Source organism: Delphinapterus leucas, chromosome 19 (genome assembly GCF_059928025.1).
Source record: "Delphinapterus leucas isolate spDelLeu-1000000601 "Yukka" chromosome 19, BTC_Dleu_Yukka2, whole genome shotgun sequence".
Lineage (NCBI taxonomy): Eukaryota > Metazoa > Chordata > Mammalia > Artiodactyla > Monodontidae > Delphinapterus > Delphinapterus leucas.
Genome location: NC_143147.1, coordinates 45,851,738 through 45,874,575, shown reverse-complemented (window position 1 = coordinate 45,874,575; position 22,838 = coordinate 45,851,738). Strand labels below are relative to the sequence as shown.

At 58.0% G+C, this 22,838-nt stretch overlaps 1 protein-coding gene across 1 annotated transcript in view; it reads left to right on the top strand.

Annotated features, from left to right (window-relative positions):
* CACNA1G (calcium voltage-gated channel subunit alpha1 G) overlaps positions 1-22,301 on the top strand; it is a 63,930-nt gene extending 41,629 nt beyond the window's left edge. Inside the window, exons 22-37 of the mRNA XM_089901094.1 lie at positions 1,219-1,344; positions 1,918-2,007; positions 2,809-3,022; positions 4,805-4,858; positions 9,921-10,072; positions 10,832-10,941; positions 11,632-11,765; positions 12,026-12,096; positions 12,230-12,308; positions 12,403-12,524; positions 12,861-13,214; positions 13,943-14,086; positions 16,018-16,152; positions 17,884-18,061; positions 18,385-18,554; positions 19,762-22,301. Of these exons, the coding sequence (XP_089757220.1) occupies positions 1,219-1,344; positions 1,918-2,007; positions 2,809-3,022; positions 4,805-4,858; positions 9,921-10,072; positions 10,832-10,941; positions 11,632-11,765; positions 12,026-12,096; positions 12,230-12,308; positions 12,403-12,524; positions 12,861-13,214; positions 13,943-14,086; positions 16,018-16,152; positions 17,884-18,061; positions 18,385-18,554; positions 19,762-20,502 (2,874 nt within the window). The 3' untranslated portion in view covers positions 20,503-22,301. The remainder of the gene's footprint in view (positions 1-1,218; positions 1,345-1,917; positions 2,008-2,808; positions 3,023-4,804; positions 4,859-9,920; positions 10,073-10,831; positions 10,942-11,631; positions 11,766-12,025; positions 12,097-12,229; positions 12,309-12,402; positions 12,525-12,860; positions 13,215-13,942; positions 14,087-16,017; positions 16,153-17,883; positions 18,062-18,384; positions 18,555-19,761) is intronic.
* The last annotated feature ends 537 nt before the right edge of the window (positions 22,302-22,838 follow it).

Below are 22,838 nucleotides of genomic sequence, written 5' to 3'. Positions count from 1 at the left end.
CCCACGCAGGCTGCCGCTCTGCCCTCTCACGCGCCACTCCAAGCGCAGACGCTGGCCTTGGCCCACAGTCTGCTCAGGGATCCCCTCCCTTCCTTCCCTGCTGGAGCGGGTGGGCTGCAGGCCAGGCCTGGGGATCCAGGGCCCAGGCAGCTGGGCCAGGTTAGCAGGGAGCTGGCAGGCAGGCGGGTGCAGACCCCAGACGAGGCAGGAAGTGGGGGCTGCTGGGGAAACTTGGCCTCTGTCCCAGGGAGGGAACTTGGCTTTGGAGGAAAAAGAAAGGGAGCTGCCTGCAGGATTCAGCCGGCGCCTCCGGGAGCCAGGGGAGCCCCCCCGTCCTGCTCTTCCGGAGCACCCCGCCTCGCCCCAGTCTCCAGACGTTTCAGCTGCAGCGTAGATGGCTGCTGTTGGGCCAGAGGGAGCTCCTGGGTGGCTACCCCCATCCCTATCCCTTCCTTTGGCTTCTTGGGGTATCCACTCTGCCCTGGGGACGGGGTATTCTTGTGTTTCCTCGAATCCTCTGGCTCTAGAGACCAGTCTGGTGTACGTTTGCCAGGGCTGCGTGGTGCCTCTCTGCACACCCGGTGCCCCTTCCCTTTCCCTTACTTTTGGCCTACTTAGGCCCCCTGGTCCTCCTGTCCCTCAAATCCCTTCCCCACAGTCATAGCCTTGTCTGTTCTGGAGTGAGGGTGAGCTTTCCACTCGGAAAGACCTGAGCTCGAGCCCCCTTTCCACCACCTACTGGTTGTATGGCCTTAATGAGTGAATTTACTTCTCTGAGCCTCAGTTTTCCTCATCTGTTAAGTGGGGTCCATTAATCCAGATCCCTCGGCCCTCCCCTAGAGTGTCTGCCTCACTGGGTTGGGGGTGGTCCTGAGAATTTGTACTTTTGAGCACATTCCCAGATGATGCTCATGAGGCTGGTCCAGGGGCCCCACTTGGAGAATCACGGGCCTCCCCCTTTGTAGAAAGTGAATGACTGTTCCCCTCCTTCCACCCTTTCCCAGTGCCCTCCCCAAGGACCTTTCCTTCCTCTCCAGGGCCTCTGCTCCAAGGAGAAAGGGGTGCCTGCAGGGGAGGCTCCTGTCAGTGTTTCTCTGAGCTGACCGAGCACCTGGCCCTCACCCAGGGCGTGCCCAGAGCTCTTAAGCCCCAGGGCTGGTCTGGGCTTGTTGTGCTCACAGCTCACTTCTCTCTGTCTCCGGGTATGTGTGTGTTCAGCTCTTCAAAGGGAAGTTCTTCGTGTGCCAGGGCGAGGACACCAGGAACATCACTAACAAGTCAGACTGTGCTGAGGCCAGTTACCGGTGGGTCCGGCACAAGTACAACTTTGACAACCTCGGCCAGGTGAGCCCCAGGCTGCAAGGTGGAGGTGGGAGTGGTGGCAGGAGTCTGGAGAGGACACAAGTCCATGCTTAGTGATGCATGCAGGGCAACTGGCCCGCCTCTGTCTCTTCAGCTAGTGAATGGGTCCTAATGGGATCTCCTTGGAGGGGAGCAGTGAGGATACAGTGCGATGAGGTGTGTATTTGTTTAGCATGGTACAAGGTGCAGGCATATCTTCAAGATGATTCTTTTTCTCACTCCACATTCACAGAAACAGAAATGTAGAAAATGAAATAGCTCGCTCAGCGTTGCTGGTTTATTTCCCTGCCCCACCCTGGTTTTGGTTTCCGGATTTCCAGGACTCTGGGGTCCCTTGCTCTACCTGGCTGAGGTCATCTCCCACGGCTCTTCTGGCTTCATAGCAGCCAAGGAGCCTTGGGAAAGAGAGCTCTCCCGGGGCCTGGAGCGTGACTCTGAAGGCCTAGGGTCCCCCGAGCTACTGCCAGGAGGTGCTTTGGGTGGAAGTGGTGGGTGGCTTGGCCATGCATCCTAGGTTTCAAGTGGTCCTTTCCTCCCCCCCCCCCGCCCCCGCAGGCCCTAATGTCCCTGTTCGTGCTGGCCTCTAAGGACGGCTGGGTGGATATCATGTATGATGGGCTGGATGCTGTCGGTGTGGACCAGCAGGTAGGGCTGAGGTGGGCAGGATCCATCTTTGCGCTCAGGTCACTCACCGTGGGCCAACTCCAGGTGTGATGGGTGTAGGCTTGGACAGAAAGACAGCAAGGCAGGTTGGCAAAACGCCATCCAAGAGGCATCACCTCTTACAGCAGAGGCTGTAACTGGTGGCCTGCGGGCAAATCCGGTCATGCTTTATTGGCTTGTAACATATTTAAAACTTTTTGAATTAGTGGTAAGCAGTTAGAAATTGACAAATTTGGGCTTCCCTGGTGGCGCAGTGGTTGAGAGTCCACCTGCCGATGCAGGGGACGCGGGTTCGTGCCCTGGTCCGGGAGGATCCCACATGCCGTGGAGCGGCTGGGCCCGTGAGCCATGGCCGCTGAGCCTACGCGTCCGGAGCCTGTGCTCCGCAGTGGGAGAGGCCACAGCAGTGAGAGGCCTGCGTAATGCAAAAAAAAAAAAAAAAAAAAATTGACAAATTTTACATGGAAATCTGGATTTGGGCCTGCTCAGGAGAAGTCCAAAGATCTGGAAACACTGGGCTTGAATTCCTGAAGGGCAGGAGTCAGCTGAATGAAAGAAGCAGCTGCCCCTTTTGGATAGAACATCCACTCTCTATATTTAGCCACAGTCCCCACCTTTCCCTACTGCCTAACACCAAACCCACATCATTCCTTTACAACACCTGCTGGGTCTGTGTAACTGAGTGCACAGGCCCTGTCTTAAGGAACGCAGGCTGTAGGGCAGCACCTGTGACAGTTACCCTTGCGCTAATGTCTCCACTTTGTCCTTCCTGCTCCCCACCAGCCCATCATGAACCACAACCCCTGGATGCTGCTGTACTTCATCTCGTTCCTGCTCATCGTGGCCTTCTTTGTCCTGAACATGTTCGTGGGCGTGGTGGTGGAGAACTTCCACAAGTGTCGGCAGCACCAGGAGGAGGAGGAGGCCCGGCGGCGGGAGGAGAAGCGTCTACGGAGATTGGAGAAAAAGAGAAGGAGTAAGGAGAAGCAGATGGCTGGTCGGTAGTCTTTCCACATCTCTCTGAGTCGTACTTGACCTTGGCCTTGCGACTGTAGGGGGCTAGGGGCTAGGGGCTGGGGCTGGGGCAGGGAGAAGATGCTCCCACCCCCTCCCCTCCCCCTTCCCCTCGAGAGCATGTCAGCCTCTAGAGCCTGCATGAAGCAGACCAGTTCAGCCCTGTGAGGGCAGGGGAGCTACCCCGCTGCGGGGCTCCCGGTCTCAGCGTTGTGCTCCCCAGATGATGCCGGGTGGGGGCTGATGCACGGTCCCTCCCAGCTCGACTCTGAGAGGAGCCTCATGGGATGAAAATCCTGCCGCCTTGCCCCGTGCCAGTGCCCATTGACCCCAGGCTTGGCCCAAGTGCCAGCCTTGCCTGCCCCAGCGCTGGCGAGCAAGCGTCTTCATCCTGTGGCGACCCAGTGTCTGTAGCTGCTGGGCAAGGCCTCAGCAGAACCTACAGATGGACCGTGGCGTGAGCAAACCGCAGACCCCTCCTTCCTCCCTATCTCCAGAAAAACTCCCTGGCTTCCCGACTGTCCTTTTTTTTTTTTTGCCAAGCGGTACAAAAATACTCCCTCAGCTCAGGGAAGGTCTGAGGTCACAGGAACTCTAAGGTCATGACGCCCTGGACTTAGACCCTTCAGCCCCTCACCTTGGATCTACAACATCTCTTGCCATTGGCCGGGTGAGGCCCCCACCCCTTCCCTCCTCACACTCTCATGCCAGTGGGCGGGCCGAGGCTAAGCGAAAGACACCCAGATTCCAGGGAGGACGTGAGGGGTGACAGGCGTGCGGGTCCTGTTGTCTCCCCGTGTGTCTGCACTTGGCTCCCCTCCCCGTCTGCAGGACTCCTGCCTCTCTGTCTGGTACTCGACAATCTGTGGGACTCTCTCTCAGTCACTGCCCACGTCTCTCTAAGTGTCTTTATGTGTGGGTTTCTCAAGGCCTTTGTGTGTCTGCCTCTGTTTGGTCTGTGGGTTTCCCCTCCTCTCTCTACCCTTTCACAACCGTCTTTCTTATGCCGATAAGATCCATGAGGTGCTCTGAGTTTTCCCTTTGGTTTGTTGAAATGTGAGTACTACCAAGAGGTTCGGGGGCTGCGGTGCCCCCCTCAGCCCCTGGCTCTATCTCCTGCCACCTGTGAAGGCACCTGGAGCGAGGGGAGGGCTGTAGGGGGGTGTGGGGGAGGTTGGGTGGGACAGAGCCCACGCTCCCTGTGAGAGGCGGGGCTGCTCCAGTGGGCGGGGCGGGGACACTGGCCTCTGGGCAGCAGATCTGGGCTAGGGGCCCCATCTTGGCTCCCTGTGGACGGCTGAGGCTGGGCAGGCGCACTGCCCCCAGCAGCCATGCTCCCACGCCGCCCCTCCTTGCAGTCTGCCCTCTCAGCAGGACATCTGCAGGTGGAACTCTTTTGGCAGGAGGCACCCGTGGCCCTGCCTGACCAGCTGGCTCCCCTTCCGGGGTCTGCAGCCTTCTCAGGGGCTGCTGAGGCCGCAGCACGGGTAGGAGTGGACATCTGTTCTGAGGACAGGCTTCCTGCCCTCCCCATGCCTCCGACTCCCTGCCCCTGTGACCCTGATGAGCTGGCCGAATTGCTCAGCTTCCTCGAGTGCCCTGTGCCCGAGTTTGGGGCTGGCACTCAGGACAAGCCACCCTTGCTCAGCACGCCCTATTCGTAGGAAGAGTGAGGGTCAGAGCCCAGGGGGAGCAAGCTGCTGAGGGGGCCCTGCCCAGCACACCTGGTCCGGCCAGTGACCGATGTCGTGTTTCGTTCTTTTAGATCTAATGCTGGACGATGTAATTGCTTCCGGCAGCTCAGCCAGCGCGGCGCCAGGTACTGCGTCTGGGGTTGTGGGTTCCAGGGTGTGGCCCGGGCAGTCAGGCCCGCCTCATGTGTGCCGGCATCCTCTTTGCTCCCTCTCCATGGCTCACTGATTCTGTCCTCTCAGGGTGAGGGCTAAGGGTCCCTGGGGTGCCGGGCTCCATGGCACCCCATAGGCCTGTGCTAGCTGGACAGGAGGTGAGGGCCTTAGCACACCCCTCCATCCAGCTTCTCTTGGTGGACCCTCCTTGTCTGGCCAGGCTTCCGAGGCCCGAGCTCCCAGCCCCCTGCCACCTCCTCCCAGGTCACACTGTTCGATTATCAGAGCGGCAATCTCTCCTGCCTCCTTTTGTCTGAAGGGGATACGTTGATCCAAGTGAACAGGATAAGAGGAGCAGCGAGGGAGCGGATTTGTTTTAAAAATGTAACGATGAATAATTGAACAGACTCATTAATGGTCAAGTAATTGCAGTGGCCACGTCATCGCTACGAACAGCAGGAATTAGGAATCAAAGGCCCGAGTTAGCCACATGCTTCTCCCCCAAAAGCCAAAGATTTGGGAGTGAGTTGGGTCATTCTCTTTGAGAGCCGTGTCCCTGGGAAGGCCTTCCTGGTTCTGCCTGCTCTCCCCTGGTCCTTTGGCCCCTGCTCTCCCAGCACAGCCCCCAGACAGAGGTTCAGAGGTTTCGAGAATCTGTGACAGAGTTGTGGTGCCTCGTTACACCCTCTGATGTCTCCACCCAGCGGTTCCCAGCCTGTTCATCCCCATGGGCCCCCCTTGTCATCTCCTCCAACAGACCCCACATTTTAAAAGACTGTCATTGAAGTTGAGAGCACTTCAATTATGATTTTGTTTCACCGTTTTTATTTTTCAACGGCACATGTAATTGCTAATCAGAGCTTCTGAGCTGCAGAAGCTTTCACACTGAACGATAGCAAAGAAAGACCATTTTGCCATTAAATTAGCTTGTGGGGTCTTAGCACAGGCATATGAGTTCTTATAAGCCTTTAGAAAGATTGAGAAGAACCTAAGGACCCCCACGTGGCTGCCTCCTCAGGCTGCTGAGGGATTGGGACTCCAGGCTGGGAACCATGGGCTGTACCTTTCTCCACTTTTCTGCATTCTCCCAGGAGCCTGACTCCAGCAGACGCTGCCCTGTGGGTGCTGGGCTGCCTGATCAAAGGGGACCCCCTGAGCTGCCATTTGAGAGGTCACCCCTGAGGCCCTGGGTGGGTCGGTATCTCCTGTCCCCACGGTGCTGAGCTATGATGTTTGGCATTGAGAGACCATCTGTGGGCTCAGGAGGCTCCAGCTGCTTTGTGTCTGGATTGCCTGGGCCCCACCTCTCAGAGTCAGGCTGTACTGTGAGTCCCTGATGTGTTAGGGAATGAGAGGAGGGTGAGGGGACGTGGCCTTCAGCTTTTCCCTTACGGGTTCACCTGGTCTGTAGGCTGACGTGTCTACACATACACACTCATGCCAAAATACCACAGGGCTGGCCCACAGAGGCTTCTCCCCCAAGAATCAACACGTGCAGATTCCCATGGCCCCCGAGACGGTCTCCTGACATACCCACTTAATGCTAAACACTCTCTTTACGCTCACACTGCGCCCCCCCCCTTCCGCGGATATTCTGCCGTGCTCCTGTTGGCACAGGCAGGTATGTACACTGGCTACAACAGTGTCTCACCCTTCCAGCTGGTAATGAAGACTCAGAGACCCCAAACAAGGGCTCACATCACCCCATATTCCTCTTTCCCAAACCTTGTGTCCTGTGTGGTCCACACTAGAGCTTTTCAAATTTCACCGTGCCTGAGAATCACCCAGAGGACATATTAAAACACAGATTCCCCACTGAGCCCCACCTTAGAGATTCTCACAGAGTGGTCCAGGGTAGGACCCGAGCGTCTGCATCTCCAATCAGCTCGCAGGGGGTGGCGATGATAGTGCCTCAGTCTACCCAACGGTGTGATGGGGATGAAATCACACCCTCTAGTCTGGGGCTGCTGGAATCAAACACGTGCACCATACCTCCCTGCCAGCGCCACTCCCACCCTGTGCTGTCCCCAGCAGAAGCGGAGCAGCCACATCCCAGGGAAAGGCAGAAGGGAAGAGTCTTTGTTTATCAGGAAAATGGTCCTGACCAGACACCTGGGTCCAGCCCAGCTTCCAGGTGGAGGGAGAGACCGGGGCTGCCGCGCAAGCAAGGCAGCCTCAAGTGATCACTCAGCCTCCAGAACCAGCTCTGCTCCCCTCGGCCTCCTGTGGCACCTACCTCCACTCACCCTCTCTCCTTCCGTCAGGACCCACTGATCAGGCCTGGCTATAGCAGCTGAAGGTGGCCTCTGTCATGGAGGCCTGTGTCCCTGGGAGTGACCCCTGCCTTCCTCCTAGCCCCACCACACTCCTTTGCAAACCTGCCCTGGCTGTGCCTCGCGCTCCCGGGGACCCCTACTAACTCACTGTGCCTGTGGTTCTCGCTCACAGCCTTGCACCCCCTACTGCACCTCTCCTCTGCTCCCGCCCCTGACTGGGGGCTGGGCAGTCCTAGGGGTGCCCTTCTCCCCGCTGTCTGACTCTGGTATTTTCTCCATCTAAGGCGGCTCATACTGGTAGGAGGCAGGGAGATGGGGCCAGGGCTGCCGACATGCCAGTGACCACTGGTCAAGGCCCCTCCTGGGCTACAGCTGGAGCTGTCAGAGCAGCACACCCACCCAAGGCTCCTCCCAGGGGTTCTCAATTTCTTCTCTGAGCCCAGGTGCTTGCCTGTAGAACCGAGGTCCGGGAGCAAAAGGGGCGTGGCATCATTCAGAGCCCAGCAACAAGAGCCTTTGGGCAAACTCTTCGAGGGCACCCTCCGGGCCAAAGCCCCAAGGCTTTGTGTCTAAACCCACCTGGCAGCTGGTGAGGGACTGGGGCTGGGAGTTCAGGTCCCGGCTCCGTTGCTGCCTCACAATGTGTAGATAACTCACTTTTTGATGGGCCTCCTTCTCTCCCTCTGTAAAACAAAGGGTTTGGCCGAGGAGATGCTTATCAGGTCGGCCCTGGTACTCTTTGGACCTGTGCTCTAATGGGGGGATTTCTGGCAGCCTGGGCACCTGCTGGTCTGGGGTCCAGGCCGAGGGTAGAAGGGCTCTGTACAGACCTCAAGGGCCTGGGACCGGTCGCTGTGAACAGATGCCCTGCTTCAGTCGTCCTGCCCCCACCTTCCCTCTGGGCCTCCACCCGTTCCTCAGACTCCTAGAGCAAGGCCAGGAGGTGGTGACAGCAGTTCCATCTGGCCCGGGGCTGCCAACACAGTCAGACGGGGGTGACAGGGGCGGGGGGGGGCTCTCCCAACCTCTCCTCTGCGTTGTCTCAGCTAATAATGGGGCTAATAATGAGCCACTTTTTCTAACCTAATTGTATTCAAACATTTCAGTTAATTCTCCATTCCTAGTTTAGCATAATGGGATTGGGTGCTTTCGGCACTTATGGAGATTAATGCAGAGAGAGAGTTCCAGCTGCTAAGGCAACGCTGGGCGCCTAGCGCCCTCTGGTTCTGTGGGTACCGAAGGAAGGAAGGAAGGAAGAGGCTGGCTCGCCCAGTCACCCTCCACGATAGCATCGCTGTGTGGATGACCTGTGGCCTCATGCTGTCCCCTGACCCCAGCCGCTCCACCCCCATTCTCCTGGGGGCCGGGAGGGCTGCCTGAGCAAACAAAGCCACAGTTGGCTGGCGCATCTCTGGAAACAAAAATATGGCCCAACGTGCCGCATGGTGCACCAGAACACTTGGGGCTCTCTGCCTCTTGGTTATCCACACCTCAAGGCCGATGCTGGTGCGTGGCATCTGGTGAGGCTGGACGGGCAGCTCTTGGGTACTCTTCTGCCTTTGGCCTTTGGTGGGGGCCCACCCAGGCCGCTCCCCGCCTCAGTTTACCTCTCTGTTAATAGTCCTGCATGGGAAAGGACAGTTATAACCAAGCTGGCCTGAGCCCAAAGCTTCCTGCCGCCCCTGGCACAGTCCTCAGAGGCTGCAGCCCCGGCTCGCTGGCTTCCGCCCTAGACCTCCTGAGGGGGAAGGGCTGTCTGGGACCTGAGGCCGCCCCAAGCCTCCCCACGGGGTGCCTCTTCTTTCTTTGTGGCTGCCTGGGGACCCAATCTGTCAGCTGCCTCTGATGACATGTATCCCCAACTTGGCATGGCCTTTCCTCACACGTGGAGGAAGGGCCCCCTGTAATCTCCCTCCCCCAGATTCATTCTGCCTGCTTTAGTAGGTCAACCTTCTGGCACCATGATTTTTATAACTAAGTGGTTCACTAATTACAAGAGAAATACGATGCCTCTGACAGATCTCAGACAGTGCTTCCAGCCCAGCCTGCAGGGGAAGCTGCCCTGGCCCCCAGGAGCAGGCTGGGCACAGCCTCATTAGAAACTGGGTGAGCCCTTCAGGTGCGACAGAGCAGAGCCCTGTGGCCGCCCCTCCTCCCTCCCCCACGTGAGGGTTCAGGAGGCCCAGACCCTGCCCCCGCCCCCGGAGGCCCTCTCAGTGGGTTGGTGCAGCCAGCCAACAAGATGTCCAATTTCCAATCTCTGGTTTTATCTCCAAATCCCAGCTCTGTGTAACCTCCTCTGCTCCCCTCGAAAGGCTGAGCTTGGTGGGGGAGCAAGAGCCTTCACCTCTGCATTGATGGAGCTTCCTCTGAGTGCAATAAGACCGGTCGTTTTTCACCTACTGATCTGGCCTTGCTGCAGAACATCGAGTCGAGGGTGTTACAAGGGGCTGCTGGATTTTGGAGGCTGCCTCGGGAAGGGGGCTCACCTGGTGTCTAATGTGGGTGGGGAGCTCTGCATGTCCTGACCCCTTCTTTGCCCAACTGCAGCCAGTAGAACAAACGCTTGGAGGGGTGACCCTGAGAGAGCTGCCCCTGCCCCAAAAGGGCAGTGCGTGGGGGATGAGGGTGCTGGTGACGCTGGAATGTTTCTGGCATTGGAGGCTGGTGGCTGTGAGGGACTGTGGGTGGAGGGGACGCAGGGGGCAGGGCCCGATGGCTGCTCTGTTCCCCCCTCCCTGCCCCGCTGCCCCACCAGAGGCCCAGTGCAAACCCTACTACTCGGACTACTCCCGCTTCCGGCTCCTCGTCCACCACCTGTGTACCAGCCACTACCTGGATCTCTTCATCACGGGTGTCATTGGGCTGAACGTGGTCACTATGGCCATGGAGCACTACCAGCAGCCCCAGGTAGGAGCAAGTGACTGGCCATCTGGACCCCACCTCCAGCCATGGGCCTGCCAGGTGAATCTAACCCAGCCTGAGCCAGAGCGCCTCCGGCGAGTGCTGGGTGCCCTAGAGGGGGTCCTCTTGTACCCCTTGCAGTGACCCTCTGAAGATCGGTCTCATCTCGGTTTTACAGATGAGGACACTGAGGCTCAGAGAGGTTAGTTGACTTGATCAAGGTCACACAGCTAGGAAGTAGAGGACCTGGTTTCTTCACCCAGCTGATATTTATTGAGTATCTTAAACGCACTGGACCTTTGAGGGTAAAGAAGGTGGACCAGTGCCTGCCCTTCTGGAGTTGAAATTCTCGTGAACATCCAGCTCCAAACCTCACCTGTGATCTTGCCACCTCTCAAATAAGCCTCCGTCAGCTGCCTTCCACGTCTCAGTTTTCCCATCTGTAAAATAGGGACATTGAATTGATAATGCAAAAGGCCCCTTCCAGTTCTAGCATTCTGTGCCTTCCAGCACATTCTCATGTGATCTCCTCACTGACCCTCAAGGAGAGAGATCCTTCAACACGAAGTTTGGATCATGCACGTGAATGAGAACCCTACTCTATCCTAGAGTGGTGACCAATGGTCAGCCATCATGGTGGGAAGAGATGAAAGACCCCCTTAGACTCACCTTGTCTCCCAGATCTGGGAAGAATGATAGAGGGGTCAGGGCAGGCATCGTCCCTGGGCCTTAAGAGACCCTGCATCTTGCCTCCATCCCTGCCAGATCCTGGACGAGGCTCTGAAGATCTGCAACTACATCTTCACTGTCATCTTCGTCTTGGAGTCAGTTTTCAAACTGGTGGCCTTTGGCTTTCGACGGTTCTTCCAGGACAGGTAAAAGAGAGGGGAGGGGCGTAGGGGAGTGGGCAAAAGGGTGTGTTCTCCTGGGAAGATGCCCCGGAGGGTCTAGTGCCTGAAGACCTTTCTTGACTCCGGAGGTTCAGACTGCACTCCAGGGCCTACCTAGGGCTGATGGTGGGCTGGGGGTGGGGGTAGATCCAGGGCCTGAGGGATGGGAGGGAAGGGAGGAAGCTTGGCAAGGCAGAGCCTGCAGACACTGACAGCTGAAAACCAGTGTGGCTTAGACTGGAGCCAGACTGCCTGGACAGATCTGAATCCTGGCTCCATTACTTAGAAGTGGGTAAGTTTGGGTAAGTTACTTAATCGCTCTCCGTTTCCTCATCCATAGAATGCGATATAATAGCTGTATCTACATCACAGTTGTGAAGATTGTGAGTTCCTATTTGTAAAGTCTTTCAAATAGTGCTTGGCACAGAGCAAATACCATATTAATGCTAGATAAAAAACGAAAAGCAGAGGCCCTCGAGCTAAAGTCCTAGCCCTACCTGTGCCACCGACTGGCTGTGTGACTGTAGATAAACCACCGCTTCTCTGCAGGATGGAAAGGCTGGACAGGCTGACCTCCACTCTCCTTTCTGTGGCTGAGAACGTGCCACTCGTGTTGCCACGACCGCCCCCTCCTCTGCAGTGCCCCCCTCAGGGAGCTGTGTCCTGGGCTTTCAGGTGGAACCAGCTGGACCTGGCCATTGTGCTGCTGTCTATCATGGGCATCACGCTGGAGGAGATCGAGGTCAACGCCTCACTGCCCATCAACCCCACCATCATTCGCATCATGAGGGTGCTGCGTATCGCCCGAGGTCCGTGCCCGGCTGCCTGCCCACCATGGCCACCCTGCCAGGGTGACCTGCCCAGGGGGAGGTGGCAGGGCTCAGCTCTGACTGGCTAGGGACGGGGTGGGTGTGGGTTCCGTGAGCCTTTCTTCCAGCCTCTGCCAAAAGGGGAAGCTGGGGGCCGGGCCGAGGGTGGGGGTGAAGCCATGGCAGCCTGGCCCTGGCTCCACCACCTGTGTGACCTGGGACCCAGAGGGGCCAGCTCACGACGTTGTCCCGTCCCGCAGTGCTAAAGCTACTGAAGATGGCTGTGGGCATGCGGGCGCTGCTGGACACGGTGATGCAGGCCCTGCCCCAGGTAGCCGGGAGGTGGGGGTGGGTGGGAAGTGTCCTCTCGGGAAGGGGACGGTGCTCTCCAAAGGGGCGGGGGCTCAGGGACGCTGGCTGGGAGATCCGGTGGCACCTTTTCCGTTTCTTTTCCTCTTTTCCAGGTGGGGAACCTGGGACTTCTCTTCATGTTGTTGTTTTTCATCTTTGCAGCTCTGGGCGTGGAGCTCTTTGGAGACTTGGGTGAGTTGGGGTAGGGAGGGCAGAGGAGCCAGGGCTGGAGACCCAGGGGCTCCCGGACTAACTCGGGCCCCTGTCCCCTTCCCTTCTCCTCCAGAGTGTGACGAGACACACCCCTGCGAGGGCCTGGGCCGCCATGCCACCTTTCGGAACTTTGGCATGGCCTTCCTGACCCTCTTCCGAGTCTCCACAGGTGACAACTGGAATGGCATTATGAAGGTGAGAGCCCACCGCAGCGAGGTCCCTCCCAGGGCTGGCTCGGGACCCAAGGAGACAGCCCCACCTCTTGGCTCAAGATGAACTGGATGTGAATAAAAGCATGTAACCTTCTGTCCCCCAGGCCGGAACACTCTGGAACTCCCTCTCCCCAGGACATGCTCTGACTCACACTTCCCAGGACAGTGCCTAGTACTCTTCTGCCCACAGGACACCGTCACTCCCTCCTCCTGCCCTTCCTTCTCCCCCTGCAAAGCTCCGTGACACCAGAGACCTGATTTCCCAGGATGGCTCTGTCCGCTGTCCTCACCACCTCACCTCTCTCACCCGCCTCCCCAGGACACCCTCCGGGACTGTGACCAGGAGTCTACCTGCTACAACACGGTCATCTCTCCCATCTACTTCGTGTCCTTCGTGCTGACAGCCCAGTTTGTGCTGGTCAACGTGGTGATTGCTGTGCTCATGAAGCACCTGGAGGAGAGCAACAAGGAGGCCAAGGAGGAGGCCGAACTGGAGGCTGAGCTGGAGCTGGAGATGAAGCCGCTCAGCCCACAGGCCCCCTCGCCACCGGGCAGCCCCTTCCTCTGGCCTGGGGCCGAGGGCCCCGACAGCCCTGGCAGCCCCAAGCCTGGGGCCCCACATGCTGCAGCCCATGCTGAAGCAGTCTCCCACTTCTCCCTGGAGCACCCCATGGTGAGCAAACACCCCCTTCGCCTCAAGGGGGTGTGGGATGGAGACCAGTGGCATGGGTGCTCAGCGGCTCGGTGGTTGGGTGGTGTACAGGGAGCGGGCGGCAAGCAGACCCTGGGGCTCGTCCTGAGTCGTCTGACCCCCTGCCTGCATGTGGAGGGGTGAGCAGGCCCCTGCCCAGCCCCAGAGGTGGCTGCCTGCGCTCACAGCGTGGGGCCACCCCGGCAAGTCGCTGGCACACGTGCTGGCTCATCCGTCCCGGTGCCTCCCGTTCGGCCCGGACTCCCCTTCCTGGCTCTTAGGTTCAAGGCTGTTTTCTGTTTCCTTCCTGTTTCTTTCTTACCCTCTCGCCCTGATTTTGCCAAACCTCTTTCCTTCCCCGCCCTTCAACCTGCCTGATTCCATCTCTCAATCTTTTCCCCTGGTCTCTTCTCTTTCCTTCTCCTTCTCCCCCTGTGGGCTCTTCTCATGTTCCATCTCCCATCTCTTCTTCCTTCTCCCACACCTCTCTCTTCCCCACCTTCCACACCCCCTCCTCCTTCTCTGTCTCTTTGTTGTTATTGTTGTGTGTGTGCGTGTGCGTGCGTGTGTGTACGTGTGTGCGCACGCGTGTGACCTCTTTCTCTCTCTCTGACTCTTCTCAATCCCCTGCCATGACATTTCCCGTTACTGCTCCTCTGACCCCCACGCCCCTGACTCTCTGGCTCCCCCTATGGGCTGGTCCTCCCCAGGACAGACAGCTGTTTGACACCGTATCCCTGCTGATCCAGGGCTCCCTGGAGGGGGAGCTGAAGCTGATGGACGAGCTGGCAGGCCCAGGAGGCCCGCCCTCTGCCTTCCCTCCCACCCGCAGCCTGGGCGGCTCCAACCCACAGGTTACTGTGTCCCTGTGCTGTGCCCCTTCTCCTGACTGTGCTGGGCTGTGCCATGCTGTGCCATGCTTCTGGGGACGGGGTCGGGGAGGGTGTTTCCTGCCCATTGGGTGTCTGGGGAAAGAACAGCCTCAGGGCCTCAGTTGAGCTTTGGGCCTGGCAGGAGGCAGCCAGGGGTTCTTCAGGCTGAGATCAACCTCTGGAACACATGGTTGGAAGGTAGGAATGCTGAGATCGCACTTCTGAGGGAGAAGGATACTTGGAGGAGGGGGTCTGGAGAGGGCAGTTGTAAGAAAGAACCTGGAAGAAAAGAGATGGATGGAGCAGAAGACAAGTTGGCAGTGGGACCTTAGCGGGTAGGGGGAGTGAGGTACCAGATCCAGGGGAGAGGTGCTTCGGGGGAGAGTGTAGGTGGCCAGGGGACCCATTGAGGGACATGTCTTAGAACACAGTCTCCTTCTTCTCCGTATCCAGTGCCCTCCCCCTCCCCAGTCCTCTGTTTAGTGGCTTTTTAAGCTAAGGAAACAGCTGGGCATGATGGGTGCTATCCGTAGCCAGTGGCTTCTGACCTGGTCCTGAGAGTGGGTGGAAGGCTCCAGCTGGGAGTGGGTTCTGGGGACCTCGTGTGAAATAGGACTTGGCTTCCTCCCCAAGCCCTGCCCCTTCCCACAGCACCACATACTTTTCTCCCCCAATCCCATTTCACTGTGATCTGCTTTCTGGGGTCCTCTTCCTTCTCCTCTTGGGACCTGTCTGGCCGCCTCTGACCCCCTCCACTTGGAGGTGCACCCCACCAACCCTCCTACTAGGTCAAGGACTGCAGGAAAGCCCCCAGTAGACCCAGAGTGGAAGCAAGGAGACAGGTATCAGCTGGAGGTAGAAAGCCTAGTGTTCCGCGGGCCATGATGGATGATGGCGCGGGCAAGCAGGTTCCCAGCGCCTGGGACACCTGTAGCCTGATCAAAGAAATGGACGGTGATCCTCAACTAGGAAGGGACTTTACCTCTAGGGTTCCTGACCTCTTGTTGGGATTCAGCCTCAGATAGACTACAGGGACCTGAACCTGGCAACGACCTAGAACGATCAGTGGGAAAGCAAGTCCCTTCCCAAGGCCTCCCATCCTGAAGGAAGCTCATGGGGAAGGGTGCTGGGGGAGAGGAGGGTGTGGAGAAGGTGACCAGGCAGTCAGCTCATCTGGGAGGCATGGCCCCGCTCTCCCCCAGGGCCCTGTAGGCACTGAAGCCCGGCTGCAGATCCCAGGTGAGCCAGACAGACGCTGTGGTGGCCCAACCCAGTGTGCCCAGTTCAGACCAGCGGGAGGAGAGCATCTCCCAGAACCTAAGCTGGAGAGAGCAGGCGGAGGAGGGCCCGGGAGGGGAGACGCCAGAACCTGGGGGGAGGCCGAGTTCTGCCAGGCTTTTGGAAGCAGAGAGAATAGTCAGGAAGCAGTCATCAGACTGGCAGATTTGTCCCCAGCACCGCCCGCCACCCCCATGCTGCTCTGTCTGTGCTGGGAGCAGAGAGGCGCTTTGCGGACCTTTCTTCATTTTTTTCCTGGGATCTTCCCTCTCCCTGCTCCCTCCCTGGGTGGTGGTAGTGTGGGAGGGGCTGTCAAGATTCCTGGGGCATCTTTAGAACGCGTTTCTGTGTCTCCTGCTTTGTCAGTGTTTGCCCTGGCTCTTTGCTGCCTGCGCAGCCTCTCTGATCAGAGCAGGGGTTTGGGGTGGGGTGGGGAGGGGAGGCGCTCTCAGTTTACTTGGGAAAGGGGTGGGGAGAGAGAAAGGAGGCCTTTTCTCCTTACGCTTTGTGACCGGGGAAGAGGGGCTCTGTGTGCGCACGCGCGCGTGTGTGTGCGTATGCGTGTGTGTGCGTGCACACACGAGAATGTGCACTGTCTCTGTTTCTTATGCCTGATCATCTCTCTCCCTGTCTAGATCCCTCTAGCTGAGATGGAGGCTCTGTCTCTGACGTCAGAGATTGTGTCTGAACTGTCCTGCTCTGTAGCTCTGACGGATGACTCTTTGCCTGATGACACTCACACACTCTTACTTAGTGCCCTGGAGAGCAATGTACATACACACAGCCCCCCACTGCTCCCCCGCCTCCCCAGGGGCCGGGCTGGCTGCAGGGCTCCAGATCCCTCCCCTCCTCTCACTCTGCCACCAGGCCCCACCCAGAGGCAGTACTTAGTGCTCCAGGCTTTGCTAGGTCTTTCAGGTTCCCCACGGTGGACAAAGTAATTAGATAAAATTAAATTGGGGCCTTGCCCAGAAGGGCCCAGGGGCAGCAGTTGTGAAAGGGTTAATCCAGACACCCAGGAGTGACAGAGCTCAGATCAGAGGTGTTATCAGGCAGCTGACCAAAGGGCCTGTCTGGACACAGAGTTGGTCTCTGTATGTGGAGCCCCATGCAAGCCAGCCCTCCCCCTCCCTTCACCCCTCCTTCCCACCTCCGCTTCCCCCCTTGCCCCAACATGAGCCATTCACCACCACGTAGTGGGTGAGAGCCACATCTCTGCTGCCACCACCATGCCCTTCTCCACCTGGGGGGCCGTTCCTATCTCCCCCGTCACTGTCCCTGTATGTCCCCACGTCCTGGGGCGATTCTTTGTGTTCTGACAGCTTCTCCACCCTTGCCCGGCTCCCCCGTCCCCATCTGACTGTGGGCAGCCCCCTCCTTCCTGTCTTCCCCCTCCTCTTGGGACTTAAGGAGGGACAGGGGGCCCCTCCTCACAGCAGGGCTCTGTTGGGGCAGGGCCTTGACCTTAGGGGTTCCTGGGGGTCTTGGAGTGGTTGGCAGAAGTGGAGCCTGGGTCTGAGAGAGGAAGTAAAGGATCCAGACTGTTTTCTGACACAGCCATTCTCAGGCCTTCTGGGGCTACTTAACTGGCTGGGTCCACATTGGGACACGAACCTACAGCCTCTCTGAGAGCCAGGAACCGACAGGGTGATGCAGAAATCTCTTGGGAACAAGCCTTGTCTCCCTCCAGCTGGGGTCAAAGGCTGATTATTGCCTTTCTTTGAAATAGATTTAAAAAAATCCACTCCCACCCGCAGTCTGTCCACGAAGGGAGGACCTGAGCCCATGGTACCCAGGCCTTGCTCCTCACACACCACCTGCCAGAGTCACTGTGTAATTAAAGGGAGGTGGTGAGGGGGCTGAACCAGCTGTGACACACTCTTAGTGTTCAGCCGTCACTCAGCTCACGTTAGCCCGGCCCTTGTCCAGTGCTGGGTGTCGGGGCTGCCTTAGGACTTGGATGGTGAAACAGCCTCTGCTCTGCAGGCAGTCCCGGGGCTGCCTTGTCTCCTGCTGATTAGGAAGGCCCTCCCCTACTCCCCAAGCCCCAGCACAGCGATTGGGATGGGGGGCTGTTGTTAGCTTTTAACTCTCCACTGTGCAGCTTCAGAGACTCTCAATGGGGCCTTGAGAATGAGCTCTTGGGCTGGGGGATGGGGGCTGGGGGCTGGGGGCTGCTCTCCCTCCTTTGGACACCTCACCCCTCTGCCATCCCCTGTGGAAAGCTCCAAGATGATGCAGTATGAATAGTTTTCTGGGGTCAGGGCATCCTCCTACCCCCTTCCTCCCTGTGTATGGAGGGCTCATCCCTGTGTCTGTCCCTTCTCCCCGACCACACTCATCCCATCACCACCTTGTCCAGGGAGGGGATGGGGGCCAAGGCCTTGGCCGGGCGGGTGGGGTGGGGGTGGGCTTCTGGTTTCTGTTGCCAAGCTCTGCCTCAGTTACCCAATCTGGATGCCCCCTCTTCCTCCCATCTCCCTCCCCTGTTCCTTTTGCAGATGGAGTCCCACACTGAGGAGGTGCCCGTCATGCTGAGACCAGATCTGCTGACTGTGAGGAAGTCTGGGGTCAGCCGAACGCACTCTCTGCCCAATGACAGCTACATGTGCCGGGATGGGAGCACTGCCGAGGGGTCCCTGGGACACAGGGGCTGGGGGCTCCCCAAAGCTCAGTCAGGTACCAAGGCTGGGGGCAGGCCAGCTCGGCTCACACCAGGAGATCCGTCCTTGCCTAAGCCCCAGTCCTGTCCTCGGGAAGTAGGGGTGCTGAGGCAGACAAAGAGGTCTCTCCTACCTCTGAGGAGCCCCCAGCCTGAAGGGGTCAGCCAGCCCCTGCCTGAGGGAGCCCCCAGCCTGAGGGGAGTGGCTTTCAATCCAGGGTGGGGGTTGGGTGGTGAGGGTAGAGGCCCCGGTGGGGAGAGTGGACGGGAGGGACTCAGGTGGGAGCCAGCACATTGACTCTCCAGTTCTTCTCTCTCCCCCTCCCCCCTCCCCTCACAGGCTCTGTCTTGTCCGTTCACTCCCAGCCAGCAGACACCAGCTACACCCTGCAGCTTCCCAAAGATGCACCCCATCTGCTCCAGCCCCACGATGCTCCCGCGTGGGGCACCATCCCCAAATTGCCCCCACCAGGCCGCTCCCCTTTGGCTCAGAGGCCACTCAGGCGCCAGGTGAGCAGGTGTAGAGGGTGGACACGGACCGGGGCTGGTCTCTCTGCTGGGAATCCTAGGCTGTTGGTGGTGACCAGGGTTGCCACTTTCATTCTCCCAGCAAACATTTATTGTGTGCCAATGATGTGCCAGACTGAGTTCTAGATACCAGGGACACAATTCTAGGCAAAGCAGAAGTGGTCTGTGTCCTCTTGGAGTTTGCACCCCCTCCTTTGTTTCGCCGAGGAGGCCCGGAGACCAGAGGGGGCCATGGTTGTCCAGGGACACACGTCAGGTTGGAGGTAGAACCTGGTCTCTGGACTCCCTTTCCGTGGCGCAGAGCTGCCTCCCTATTCTCTGTACTTCTAGACCTAGCTAAGGGGCACAAGGCACGTTTTAGATGTCTCCACTTTTGGCCAAGCCCGGCGCCTACCTTCCAGAGCCCACACTCCAGGGGCACAGAGCAGAAGCTCATGTAGCCAGGTGAGGCTTGTCTGCCCCCACTGTGACAAGGCCACTACCCACGCCATGTGTGCCTCATGTGTGAGGATAGCTACATGAGGATCTGCTCAATCCAGCACATTTGGGGAGCAGGCACCGTCCTCATCCCTTCTGCAAATATTCGCTGAGCAGCCTCCATGGCCGGGCACCGGGGACGTGGACAAATGAGACAGCCCCTGCCCTCTGGAGCTCATGGTATAACAGCAGAGACATATACCCCACCAGATCATTGCAGCAACAGGTCACAGGGTGCTCACGTGTGTGGTGCAGCAGGGAGCAGAGGAGGAAGGGGTCAGTTTTACTTTGGGGTGAAGATAGTCGGGTATTACATCACAGGGTACCTGAGCCCATGAAGTCAAGGGATGCTTGCCATTTGGGAAGGGTATTTAAGGCCCAAGAAATAGCCTGTACAGAGGCTAGGAGGTGTTGTGAGCAACAGCTGGGGAGCAGAGCTGGCCCAGTGCTTTCTTGGATCGCATGGATTGGGAGCTGTACAGAGCGATTCCTGCAGGCTGGGGGGTGGGGGGTGGGGGCACAGTGGACAACAGAGGTCAGACTGCGTATGACCCGCATCTCCCAACAAGAGCAGGTACTGGTACCCCTGCCTGGGGTGGTCCTGCCTGAAACTCCATGGAGGGGGGGAGGAGGGGCTCTCTGACCTGCCAAGTGGGACAGTTCACAGGGGAGAGGAAGCCCCTGGGCTGAGCCCTCGCCCCACCCCATACAGGCAGCAATAAGGACGGATTCCCTGGACGTTCAGGGCCTGGACAGCGGGGAAGACCTGCTGTCAGAGGTGAGCGGGCCCTCCCCGCCGCTGGCCGGGGCCTCCTCCTTCTGGGGCCGCTCCAGCGCCCAGGTGCAGCAGCATTCCCACGGCCAGAGCAAGATCTCGAAGCACATGCCCCCGTCAGCCCCCTGCCCGGGCCCAGAACCCACGTGGAGCAAGGGCCCATCAGAGATCAGAAGCAGCTTAGAGCTGGACACGGAGCTGAGCTGGATTTCAGGAGACCTCCTGCCTGTGGGCAGCCAGGAGGAAGCCCTGTCCCCACGGGACCTGAAGAAGTGCTACAGCGTGGAGGCCCGCAGCTGCCCGCGCCGGCCTGCGTCCTGGCTGGATGAACAGAGGAGGCACTCTATCGCCGTCAGCTGCCTGGACAGTGGCTCCCAACCCCGCCTGGGCCCTGGCCCCTCTAGCCTCAGGGGTCAGCCTCTTGGGGGACCTGGGAGCCGGCCCAAGAAGAAACTCAGCCCACCCAGTATCTCCATAGAACCCCCAGAGAGCCAGAGCCAGGGCCCTCGGCCCCCACCCAGCCCTGGTGTCTGCCTCCGCCGGAGGGCTCCATCCAGCGACTCCAAGGATCCCTCGGCCTCCGGCCCTCCCGACAGCATGGCTGCCTCGCCCCCCCCAAAGAAAGACGTGCTGAGTCTCTCTGGTTTATCCTCTGACCCAGCAGACCTGGACCCCTGAGTCCTGCCCTACTCTCCCACTCACCTTTCTCCACTGGGTGCCAAATCCTAGCTCCTCCTCCTGGGCTATATTCCTGAAAAGTTCCATATGGACACCCTCCTCGCCTCAGTGGCACTGGGCACCGGCAAGCGGAATTTCCAGAGTTAAAAGCAGCAGCCGTGGCCACCCTGCTCCAGGCTGAGAGAGACAGGCCCAGTGGAGCTGAGGTTCCCGACACCAGGAGCTGTTGGGAGAAAGCAATACGTTTGTGCAGAATCTCTATGTATATTCTATTTTATTAAATTAATTGAATCTAGTATTTGCGGGATGTACAACATTTTGTGACTGAAGAGACTTGTTTCCTCCTGCTTTTATGTGTCTCAGAATATTTTTGAGGCGAAGGCGTCTGTCTCTTGGCTATTTTAACCTAAAATAACTAATCTAGTTATATTCCCTCTTCTTGCAAAGCACAAGCTGGGACCGAGAGTGCATTACAGCCCTGATGGGGGCCCATCTTCAGTGGAGAGCGAGAACCATTTTGGAAACTGTAATGTAACTTATTTTTTTCCTTTAACCTCGTCATCATTTTCTCTAGGAGAAAAAAAGAAAAAAATAAGATTTTACAAATGAAATGGAACCTTTTTATATATACATACATACATATCTATATCTATATCTATAATAAAGTAATTTTCCAAAATAAAAAGTTAATCACGGTCCAAAGTAAAAGCAAAAGGGACAGAATTAGGCATTTCCAGATGGCACTGGAGAGAGATTCCTGGAGATGGGGAGTGGGTGGTGGGGAGGGAAGGGTCAGAGCTGCCTCTGTGTGCGTGTGTGTGTGTGTGTGTGTGTGTGTGTGTGTGTGTGCCAGAGAGAGAGAGAGATGCTACATGCCTCTCCCCAGAGGGCTGCAATCTTGCAGCCTGGCATCCCAGGGGTAAGGGAGGAGAGAAGCCCCTCTGCTGGTGACAGGCTGGATGAGCAGAGTGTACTCCTGCTTCTATCAAAGGTTTCTCTCTTCCCCTTAGCCAGGCAGCTCTGCGAATGTGAGTGATTCCAGGTTAACTCTTATTTCTGCTGACAGCTATCAGCCCCACGGTGAAAGCTGGAAATGGGCATAATGAAGCTGTTTTGGTTAATGGGGCCGACTGAGGCTGGGGGAGGTGCGTCAGCTGCGGCAATGGGGTTTTGTGAGGTGCAGGGAAGGAGGCAAATGCTTCTGGGTTTCCCTTCCTCAGGCTTCAGGCCGGGTGACCTGCGGAGGGCGGGGGGCACTGACCGGTACTGGCACTGCGGGCACTGCCCCATCAAGGCTGGCAAAGGGATTCAGCTGTATAAACAGCGAGCTGCTCCCTGCTGAGATGGAGGGGGCCAGGGCCAGGACCTCCCAGTGGAATTGATAGGGTGGGGCAGCCAGGCTACTGGAGTGGGGAGCTGGCCCCCTGGGGGGGTGATGAATGAGCACCATCAAGGAGTTTACACGGTCTGCAGCTGCCTGCCCAGTGGGAGCTCCCAGAGGAGGGAGGGGGCGAAGGCAGCCCGGCAGGCAGAGGGGAGGAAGGGGAGAGGAGGAGGGGCCGGCGGCACAGCCCAGAACCTCCTTCCTGGGGCTACCATGGGCAATATTCTTTTGTCTGAAACCCTGGTGCCAAGGGCACCAACCACAGACTCATCCAGTCTGTCCCTGCCAGCTACCCCCAAACATCCACCTCAACCCCACCCCCTTGAACACCCTTACCCCCTTACCCCCAGCACCTTCAAACCCCAGGACTCTTGAAACCTCAAAGGCAGCTTGGGTTTGGAAGCCCTCACCCACAGCCGCCATCCGAACCTGGGATCCTGGGGAAGTTGGGGGAGGCTACTGGATGGTTGGACCCAGAAATTTTGTCTCACCCAGTATTTTCTAAGCTGGTGAAAGTTTTTCTAATTGCTCTTTTGGACGGAAATGACACTGCTCCTTGAAGCAAACACCTGGATTTATCCTCTTAGGGTGTGAAATAGCGTGAAAGCTTTTCCTCTGGCCTCCTTGGGTGGGGAGGGGAGGGTGCATGTAGGAACTGCCTTCCTTAAAAAAAAAAACAAAAGAAAAGCAAATCTACACAAAATTCCTCGAGCTTTGTCACCTGGGTCTGCAGGTTAAGCTTTGATATTTTGGTAGCATTCTGTAGCTGTCTATTCCTTAATGAGGGTAGGAAATTTGGAGAGGATGCTCCGGGGTCTTTTTTTTCGTCTAATGGTTAGAGGATTCTGGGTCAAGGTGAAGCCAGAGAACTGGGCTGCTACCCCCTCCCCTCAACCCCAGACTTCCCAACCACCCTCTGCCCTGAGGACTCCTCAGAGGAGTGGATACGTGG